Source organism: Myotis lucifugus, unplaced genomic scaffold (genome assembly GCF_000147115.1).
Source record: "Myotis lucifugus unplaced genomic scaffold, Myoluc2.0 scaffold_246, whole genome shotgun sequence".
Taxonomy (NCBI): Eukaryota; Metazoa; Chordata; class Mammalia; order Chiroptera; family Vespertilionidae; genus Myotis; species Myotis lucifugus.
The window spans coordinates 1738733-1748996 of record NW_005871294.1 but is presented as its reverse complement, the minus strand read 5'-3'; the positions used below and the strand labels follow the sequence as shown (position 1 = coordinate 1748996).

At 41.2% G+C, this 10264-nt stretch overlaps 1 protein-coding gene across 4 annotated transcripts in view; it reads right to left on the bottom strand.

Moving 5' to 3' along the window:
- Nucleotides 1-345: 345 nt before the first annotated feature.
- DDX58 (DExD/H-box helicase 58) overlaps nt 346-10264 on the bottom strand; it is a 48386-nt gene continuing 38467 nt past the window's right edge. For 2 of the 4 annotated variants that reach the window (XM_014464378.2, XM_014464379.2), the window contains exons 15-18: nt 9865-10035; nt 8345-8496; nt 2410-2553; nt 346-1019 (exon numbers count right to left, since the gene is read on the bottom strand). In XM_014464378.2, the coding sequence (XP_014319864.1) occupies nt 723-1019; nt 2410-2553; nt 8345-8496; nt 9865-10035 (764 nt within the window). In that variant the 3' untranslated portion in view covers nt 346-722. Of the gene's footprint in view, nt 1020-2409; nt 2556-8344; nt 8497-9864; nt 10036-10264 lie in introns of those variants that run through there. The other 2 variants (XM_023762488.1, XM_023762489.1) reach the window with 2 other exon arrangements.

Sequence of the window (10264 nt, the reverse complement as noted above, 5' to 3'; positions counted from 1 at the left end):
TGCCATATATTGCTACTTAGAGAACATGATTACATGTAACCATCATCAATGTACATATATGTGTGTGTGTGTGTTGAACCCTTGGAATTATCAACATTTAAGGAACTAGCAAAGAGGAACCAATTGAAAAGAGTGGGATAGAACTAGAAAAGATGGAAGCCAAGAAAGAGTTCCAAGAAAGGAATACTCAACAAGGCCCAAAGCAGCAAAGAGTTCAGAGAGAAGTACTAAGAAGTGCCCAATAAATTTGGCAACCAGAGTCTCTAGTGACCTTGACAAGAACAATTTCAGTAGATTGTTAAAGGCAAAAGCTGGTTTACAGTAGGTTAAGGAAAGAAAGGGAAGTATGGAAAACATTCCATCCATTCATTTATTTATTCTAAAGCATACTGAGTGGCTACTGGGTATACACTGACAGTTGGTTCCAAAGGGAAGAATAGAAAGAGAACAAGGTGAGGCTTTAAAATTTGTCCCAAGTACTTAGAGCTCTGTTGGCCTAGGAATCATTGAGGGTCTGATTCACTCCTATGTGCTTTATGCATATGATATCATGCAAACCGTTGAAAACTATGAAAAGAAGGTGAGTAAAGTGATAAATATTTAGTACAGTACAAGCCTTAGGTAAATATCTTCATGTGGTACAAGCGATCTGCCTACTAGGGATAATTTCTTCTTCACTCACGATCACCCATTCGCTGTAGTCGAAGCTTGTGGTCCTGAGGTCATTTGGACATTTCTGCAGGATCAAATGGTAGCTTCTCAAAATGAAAGTCCCTCCACTTTGCATACAGTCTCTGCTCTCCAGTTGCAATATCCTCCACCACAAAACTTTCAATTTTTATGATTGGGATCTCAAATGTCTTATACTTCACATGGATGCCCCAGTCATGGCTGCAGTTCTGTCTGGCACAGAATACCTTTGCTTTCTTCTCAAAAATCCCCACACTCTTTGGTCTGGGGTGTGCCTTAGTCACGAAGCACTCCTTGAAAGCATCTCCAACCACAGTGTAATGGCATTCCTATGGATAAAGGGATCAAACATAAAAAAAAAAAGAACATTAGAACCAGTTCACAGTGATAGCGGTTCGCTGCTATTATTTCACACATTGATAATTATAGCATATTTATAATTTTGTATCCTGATTATTTTTCCGCTTTACCATTAGTTTATAAGGAGTTTTTCATTATTCTATATAAATTTCATAATCATTTTGTTTAATAAACCTGACTTTGGAATAATTTTAGATTAACAGATAAGTTACAAATGTAGTCCAGAGAATTCCTGAATTCACCTTTCCTGAATGCTAACTAACATCTTACATAACATAGTACATTTGTCCAAATTAAGAAGTTAATATCAGCAAATTACTATTAACTATAGATTTTACCTTTTTCCTAGTAAAACCTTTTATCTGTTCTAAGATTTAATCCAGGGAACCACACTGAATTTAGCATATCCATATTTCTAATGGCTACATAATATTTAATTAAGTGGCTGTGCAGCAATTTTTAAAATGATTTCTTTATTGTTAAAATTAAGGTGTTGTGTGTGTGTGTTTTTAACTTTTTAGCTTTTGTAAAATACATGGACCATGACATTAGTTATAAAGAAAGTATGGCATTCTTATAAATATCTCACCAGTAGTGAGTAAGCTTTAATTAGTGCTAAAACTGCTGGTGGGAATGCAGACTGGTGCAGCCACTATGGAAGACAGTATGGAGTTTCCTCAAAAAGCTGGAAATGGAACTCCCATTTGACCCTGTGATCCCACTTCTAGGAATATATCCCAAGAAACCAGAAACACCAATCAGAAAGGATATGTGCACCCATATGTTCATAGCAGCACAATTCACCATAGCTAAGATCTGGAAACAGCCTAAGTGCCCATCAGTAGATGAATGGATTAGAAAACTGTGGTACATCTACACGATGGAATACTATGCTGCTGTAAAAAAGAAGGAACTCTTACCATTTGCAACAGCATGGATGGAACTGGAGAGCATTATGCTAAGTGAAATAAGCCAGTCAATGAAGGAAAAATACCACATGATCTCACTCATTCATGGATAATAAAGACCATTACAAACTTTTGAACAATAATAGATACAGAGGCAGAGCTGCCTCAAACTGATTGTCAAACTGCAGTGGGAAGGCCAGAGAGGGTTGGGGGGCAGAAGGGAGGGGAGTAAGAGATCAACCGAAGGACTTGTATACATGCATATAAGCATAACTAATGGACATAAGACACTGGGGGGTAAGGGAGGGCAGGGGATCGTCAAGGGCGGGGGGTGGGGGAAGGACACATATGTAATACCCTTTGTAATACTTATTATAATATTTTTTTAAAAAGAATAAAAAAAAATTAGTGCTAAAAAATGACCCAGTATTCTTTGGAAAAGGCTGCTCACCTCTATCACTCTTATATCTGCTGTATGACAAGCAAAGGCTTTGCACTTTCTGCAGAGCAGTTTTTTATTTTTCTTATCAAGTGCAGGTTCTGCTTTTCCTTGACTATCCCTGATGAATTTTTCATGAATCTGGATCTGGTGAATCTACATGAGAAAAAAGAAATACCTCATAAATGTAATTAAAATATATATATCATTCATTTTGCATACACTTCCATGAACATGTCGTACCTGGTGACTTTGTAAAAATCCCATAGGTAATTTTATTGGTTCTCCTAACTCTTTGTTAGTCAATGTTTAACTGTGGCCTCCAATTAGTCTTTTAATTTCCTCGTCAAAGTTGCCCATAGAGCACTAAAGATGTGCATAAAATAGTCATATGAACCATGCTTTCTACTTTAGTAGCCGGCAAAACTTAAAATGTCCTTCACAAATAAATATATGATACACATGGACTGTTTCAGACATATTTACACCCACTTCCAAGGCATAAACCCAACTGAATGAAACAGCAGGCAGAAGAGCCCTCACCATCCAAATTGGTTTTCTCCTCTTTCCTCTTCCAACCACAGAGAGCACTGTCAAATTACAGTAAAGTTAAATGTATGTATGGTATGACTGCATTATATTTCAAAATTTAGGCCTTGGCTAAGTACAACTTATGTTTATTATTTTTTAAAAATATATTTTATTGATTTTTTACAGAGAGGAAGGGAGAGGGATAGAGAGCCAGAAACATCAATGAGAGAGAAACATGGATCAGCTGCCTCCTGCACGCCCCCCACTGGGGATGTGCCCGCAACCAAGGTACATGCCCTTGACCGAAATCGAACCCTGGACCCTTGAGTCCGCAGGCCGACGCTCTATCCACTGAGCCAAACCGGTTCTGGCTATTTTTTTTAACTTTTTAAAATATATTTTTATTGGTTTCAGAGAGGAAGGGAGAGGGAGAGAGAAATAGAAACATCAATGATGAGAGATAATCATTGATCAGCTGCCTCCTGCATGCCCCTTACTGGGGATCAAGCCTGCAACCTGGGCATATGCCCATGGTTGGAATTGAACCTGGGATCCTTCAGTCCGCAGGCTAACGCTCTATCCACTGAGCCAAACCGGCTAGGGCCATGTTTATTTAAAATAAACATAAGGAGTTCAGCTGGCATGGCTCAGTGGTTAAGCTTCAACCTAGAACCAGGAGGTCATGGTTCAATTCCTGGTCAGGGCACATTCCCAAGTTGCAGGCTCGATCCCCAATGTGGGGCATGCAGAAGGCAGCCTATCAGTGATTCTCTCTCATCACTGATGTTTCTATCTCTCCCTCTCCCTTCCTTTCTGAAGTCAATAAAAATATTTTTTAAATAAATAAATAAACATAAGGAGATTTAGATTTAAAATCTAAAGGGTGAAGAGAGGAAGGCAGACTAGCTAGGAACCTTGGGACCCTATGATAGTAAGTTCCCTGTTTGTTTGTTGTTGTTGTTTTTCACCTCATATATCCTAGACTGGAGCTGAAGAAACTGGCAACCAGAAATACCTACGGGCACAGGTAAAAAAAGTTTCAACAGCCAGACCAGCGTGGCTCAGTGGTTGAACATCAACCTATGAACCAGGAAGTCACGGTTCGATTCCCGGTCAGGGCACATGCCCGGGTTGTGGGCTCAATCCCCAGTGGCGGTGTGCAGGAGGCAGCCGATCAAGAGTCTATCTCATCATTGATGTTTCTGTCTCTCTCTCCTTCTCCCTTCTCTCTGAAATCAATAAAAATATATGTTTTTTAAAAGTCTCAACAAAAGCTTATTCTCTCAAGCCAAAAGGCCAGGAAAGGGGCAGCCTAGAAAGACAGAAAACTTTTAGCCAAGAAGTATTCTACTCCAGCCAAATACCAAAGAATAAAACAAAACAAATAAAAAAAAACTGTGACCCAATTTCCACACATGGCAGCAAAGGCTGAGTGGGGAACCTAGATTTCCACTTTGTGGGACTGTAATGAAATGCCCCCGCCCACTCATCTGGTGGTGTCAGAGAAGGCCAAGTAGGGAGCTAGGACTTTCATCCCTGCTTAATGGTAGCCGCCCCTCCCCGTGCCTATGGTGTCACTGGAGACCATGTGGGGAGCAAGAACTCCCACCTCCAACCAGCAGTAACAAGAAGCCTCCCCCTAATTGGTACAAACAGAAGCTGAGTAGGGAACTGTAGAGAGCGCCTGGGAAGGCGTATGAGCTGATTGTTGGCTGAGTCCAGTGGTGTCAGCAGAGCCATTTCCTGGAAATATACCTTGCCAGAGGCAGGTATGTTGTCAGCCTGACCTTTAGCTCAGGTGCCAGGGGGTGGGTTTCATTATCTAAGTTTAGCCAGGGCCAGGAACGGATGCAATTATCCGGGCTCAGCCAGGAATGACAATTACAAAGAAGCCAAAAGAATGAAGAATTGCAGCTTGATCTTTAACCATGACTTCAGATAATTTCCTTTGTCTTAAACTCTAGTAAAACTTCCTGGTATCATGCTGTATATAATAAACGGGTTGCACTAGCTCTGGGTCACTGTCTCTCCATCTGAGGGCAGCGTCCCACCTGGCCCCAGCCTTACTTAAAGTCTTTGTGTCTGTTTCTTTTTTTCCTTTTCTCAATCCCCAGCCGCCCCTACTCAGGACTCTAGACGTGCTGGTCGAGGCCCAAGAGAGAAAACTTATAGGGAACCTGGACTTCTATTTCCACCTAGCAGTGATGAAATAATGTCCCTGTCTACTCTGCCAGAAAGGTGCCAGAAAAAGCCAGCTAACACAGAAGGTTAAATAAGATCCCAAATCTCTTAATATAATATGAAAATGTCTGGGTTTCAATAAAAAAATCACTCTTCATACCAAAAAACAGAAAAATCTCAAATTGAATGAAAAAAAAGTTAATCAATGGATACCACCACTGAGAAGACAGAAGTTATCAGAGAGAGATTTTAAAGCAGCCACGATAAAAATGCTTCAATGAGTACTCAGAAACACTCTTGAAACATGAGCAACTATAAAGGCTCAATGAAGAAATGGAAGTCATAAAAATCCAAATGGATGTATTAGAATTGAAAGATGTAATAACCAAAATAAAAAGCTCAGTGAATGGGCTCAACAGCAAAATAGAGGAGACAAAGGAAAGAATCAGTGAACTGGAACATAAAATGATAGAAATTACTCAATTGGAACAACAGAAATAATATAGAGCACGAAAAAAAAAAAAGAACAGAGCCCCAGGGACCTTTAGGAGAGGAGAAAGAGAGCAGAGCTAAAAAGTACTGGAAGTAATAATGGCTGAATACTCCCCAAATTGAACATAACATAATATAAACTTACAGATTCAAAAAGCTGAACAAAAACCAAACATGATAAATCCAAAGAAATCCACACCAAAGCACATTATAATTAAAGTTCTGAAGACTAAAGACATAGGAAAAAAATCTTAAAAGTAGCCTGAAAAAAGTGACACCTTACTTATAGAAGAAAAACAATCTGAATGACAGCAGATTCCTCATCAGAGACCATAAAGGCCAATATGTTCTTCAAAAATAAAGGGGAGCTCTAGCCGGTTTGGCTCAGTGGATTGAGCATCAACCTGCTGACTGAAGGGTCCCAGGTTCGATTCTGGTCAAGGGCACATGCTCAGGTTTCAGGTTCAATCTCCAGTGGTGGCAGGGGGGAGGGCGCGGGCAGGAGGCAGCCGATCAATGATTCTCAATCATCACTGATGGTTCTATCTCTCTCTCCTTCTCCTGAAATAAATAAGAATTAAAAATTAAATAAAAATAAAGGGGAAATCAAGACGATCTGAGATGAACAGAAACTAAGAAAATTTGTTTACCAGTGGAATTTCCCTAAAAAAAAAAATGGCAAAAGGAAGTTCTCTAAACAGAAGGAAATGATAAAAGAAGGAGTCTTAGAACATCATAAAGAAAGAACATGGTGATTTCCACAATGTCAGCTATAAAATCAAGCATCCAATTTTTAAAAATGCACTTATATCTAATTATATTCAGTTATATACTAAAATTCAGTTAAATACTAATAATCCCAAATATTTTAAATGTTACTATGGGCAATAAATCCCAGTAAGTTAAAACTATTACTGCTATACTTAAACTCAACAGGTAAAGAGGCTCAACCAATATCACAAGTTAAGCTTATAGCTCACTGCCTCTCCCTTCCACCCGTTGTAGAAGAAGCTTAATTCCGTGCACTAAGGTGGAAAAAAGCAAAACCATAAAACCCTGATTGTGTGCTCTCATGGGTACACATCATGTTGGAAGTTCTTTTTGGCATTTTATTCTCTACTCCATGAGGAAGAAAAGTGGGCTTCCTCATTTTAATTTCAAACTAGCAACTGTGAAAAATGCCCTTTATACCTTATTTCTCCAGAATTAAACACTCCCAAATCCTGAAGCTTCCCCTCAAGGAAATCAGTCCTTGGACACCTCTGGACCGTCTACATGTTAAAATGGCTGCAGAGTCACCAGAGATTCCCTGGGGACCACAGTGCTCTAAGGAAGGTCGGCCACATGCAGACAATGGACAAGGCAACTGTGGGACAAAGCTTACAGTCTCCATCTCCATCTACTTGGTGCCGCCCTAAAGAGTTTCTTCCCTCTCTTCTGCAGGGTTTCTTCCTCCCACTAAAGCCAATATGCAGGGACCAGGGTGCTCAGATCCCAAACCCTTATCAAAACAACACAAAATCTGTAATACTGTCAACAATAAAATAAAATAAAAAACAACACAGAAAGGGGCCTCACCCCAAGAAACATAATTCCTTTTAGTTTTAAGAATATAAGGTTGTCCCTACCTTGTTATACTTCCACTAAGCCTCTGAAAGCAAAGCCTTCCTCTACCATAGGATAGGGGTGATGCCAAGACTCCATGCTCCTAGCTGCCACATAATGACTATCAGCTACATTTGTTCCGAATTCCCTCTCATTCTTTTTTTCTTTTTTTAAATATTTTATTGATTTTTTACGGAGAGGAAGGGAGAGGGATAGAGAGTTAGAAACATCGATGAAAGAGAAACATCGATCAGCTGCCTCCTGCACACCCCCTACTGGGGATGTGCCCGCAACCCAGGTACATGCCCTTGACCGGAATCAAACCTGGGACCCTTCAGTCCGCAGGTCTACGCTCTATCCACTGAGCCAAACCGGTCAGGGCTCCCTCTCATTCTTTACCATCTCTGCCCATTTGCATTCTATGGGTGTTAGGCAGATCCCAAATACTATGCAATAGCCCAATTGCATAGCCCAATTCGACAGATATGTTGCCCATTTTCTCCTTACTCCACTGCTTGACCTGATGTTCTGGCTACAAAAGAATGTTCATGCCTGGTCCAGCCTTCATGCAGAGTCTGGAGAAAGTCAGAGTGTGCATATGCATGTGTGTCTATTTTCCCTCATCTAGTTCCATGCTTCTGAGTTATAAAGGAAATTACAATAAAATGAAGGTTACTACCAAGAGGCTGAACTGAACAGGTGATCCACTCTAAAGTATACATTATTAACCACCTCTACAATTAGGCACCCAACACCTGCACAGGGCAATGGGAGCTTTTCTCTGGGGACTCCAGATGTTGGAAAGAGATCTGAGGAAAAGACCAAGAAAGACTATGTCTTGCAGTGTTAGGTTATTGTCCTCAAGATAAACTCAAAGGAAGAGCGATTCTAGCTCAGTTTGCCTTTTAGACCTAAAAGCACAACTTCGGGAATCAGCATTAATAAAACATATTTTAATCTCATTGAGACTTAAAAGCAGAATAAACTAGATGTTCACTGCAGAACAAATTTTTAAGATTAAACTTATTGTTCTAATGCAACACTCAGCCATCTGATAAAAGGTACCAACCTTGCTCACCTTCTCTATCTGTTACTTATGGCCAGATTCTGAAAGAGTAGCACAGATGAAAAGACTTACCTTTTTTTTAAATACTGTTTCATCCCATGCCTGGAGGCTTAGAATGGAGTCATTCATCATTTTTTCTTTGTATATGTTTATTTTTTCTTTTTCAATTACATCATCATTACTAGTCAGAAGGAAGCATTTGCTACCTCTTGCTCTTCCTCTGCCTGTCAAAAATAAATATTTCATTCGGTGCCTTTGATTTAAAGCTCTGATGAATCTGAGCATAGGTAAGCTAGGGGGAAAGGGGAAAGGGCATTCCTAAAGTGCAACTCTGGTTCACTGAATCCCGCTTTCCAGGGAAGCTGAGCCGAGCTGTCAGAGCACAGACCAAGATGTGGGTGTGCACCAGCCCGCTAGGCCTGCAGATGAACTGGGAGCCCGCCACAGACTGGCTTCCTCGCAGTCTCCGTGCTGCAGTGTGATCAGACAGCCACACTATCAGAAACACTGCTTGACAGAGAGTCCAACATGAACCCGCAGGATGACACTGTGAGGGCTCTCAGGTGAATAATAACAGATCCTCCCTCAGGAGCCTTCTAGGAAATGGGGAAATAAGCTATGTTCACAACCACAGGAATATAGGTGGAAAATGAGAAGCGCTGAAAGACATAAAGTTACGGATGTTCAAAAGAGAGATGACTGACAGCTGGGGGAACTTGGGACAGGTGATAGGGAGGAGGAGGTAAACGATCATCAGTAGCAGTACATGAGCAATTCCTTCAACAAGGAGAAAATGATGGAGTCAGGTTGGCTGAAGTGAATCATGAATAAAGGGAAAGAATTGGAAAGATAAATGGGTGCTCGATTTGAAAATTCTGTAACATCAAGCTTGGCTGGTGTGGCTAAGTGGTTGAGCGTCGACCTATGAACCAGGAGGTCACAGTTTGATTTCAAGTCAGGGGGCTCCATCCCCAGTGTGAGTGTGCAGGAGGAAGCCGATCATTGATTCTCTCTCATCATTGATGTTTCTATCTCTCTCTCCCTCCTCTGAAATAAAAAATATATATATTTAAAAAAAACACAACTCTGTAACATCAAGAAAATTGGGGAACCACTGCAGTTTCTATACAGGGAAGTGACACGTTCAGAGCTTTTTCCAGGAAAGGTAATGTGGCAGCTGCTGTTACAGAAATTGAAAAAGGAAGAGAGACTAGTTAGGAGACTCTGGTGCAAGTGGGACAGAGAGCTCCTTGGACCCAGCGGGCCCAGCGGCACCACACGCACAGCCAGGAGAGGTGTGCATGCCGACTGCCAAAGCCCCAAACCAACGGGAATTATCCTAAAAACATGTCCATCAGTGTTGGCCACGTACACAGTTTTCATTGTGAACAAGAATTAAAATAGCGGACAAAACCGTAGCCACCCAATCCTGGCCCAATAAGTCACCTTTTGGGCAGTGATACCAGAGTCCACTGTGCCACTGGCCACACACACAAGCAGGACTCGGTAAAGGAGAAAGGCCGGAACGACAGGTACACTCACAAGTCAGACAAATTGGCTGACATTTAAAACAGCACCAAAGCTTCTCTCACCTCTGGTTTGGATCATTTTGATGACATTGCCCACGTACTCGTATAGGATGACCAGATTGCACTGTGCAATGTCGATGCCTTCATCAGCAACGGAGGTGGCGATCAGAATCTTCTTATCGCCACTGGCTCGGAATGCATCCAGTACACACTTCTGTGCTGGGAGGGTCATTCCTGTGCCAGAGTCAGAGGGCATTACAACTCACCAAAGAGGGAATTTTACTCTTGAAGAAAAGCAGCTATTAACTATGGAATGCTTACTGCATGCCAGGGACTGTGATAAGTGCTTTGTATTCATGATCTCTCAACAACCCCAGGCTGTAGGGCATATCCTATCATCGCTAGAGAGAGCACATGTAGGGTGGTGCAACTTGGACTCTGCCACAACACTGCCTGAGTTCAA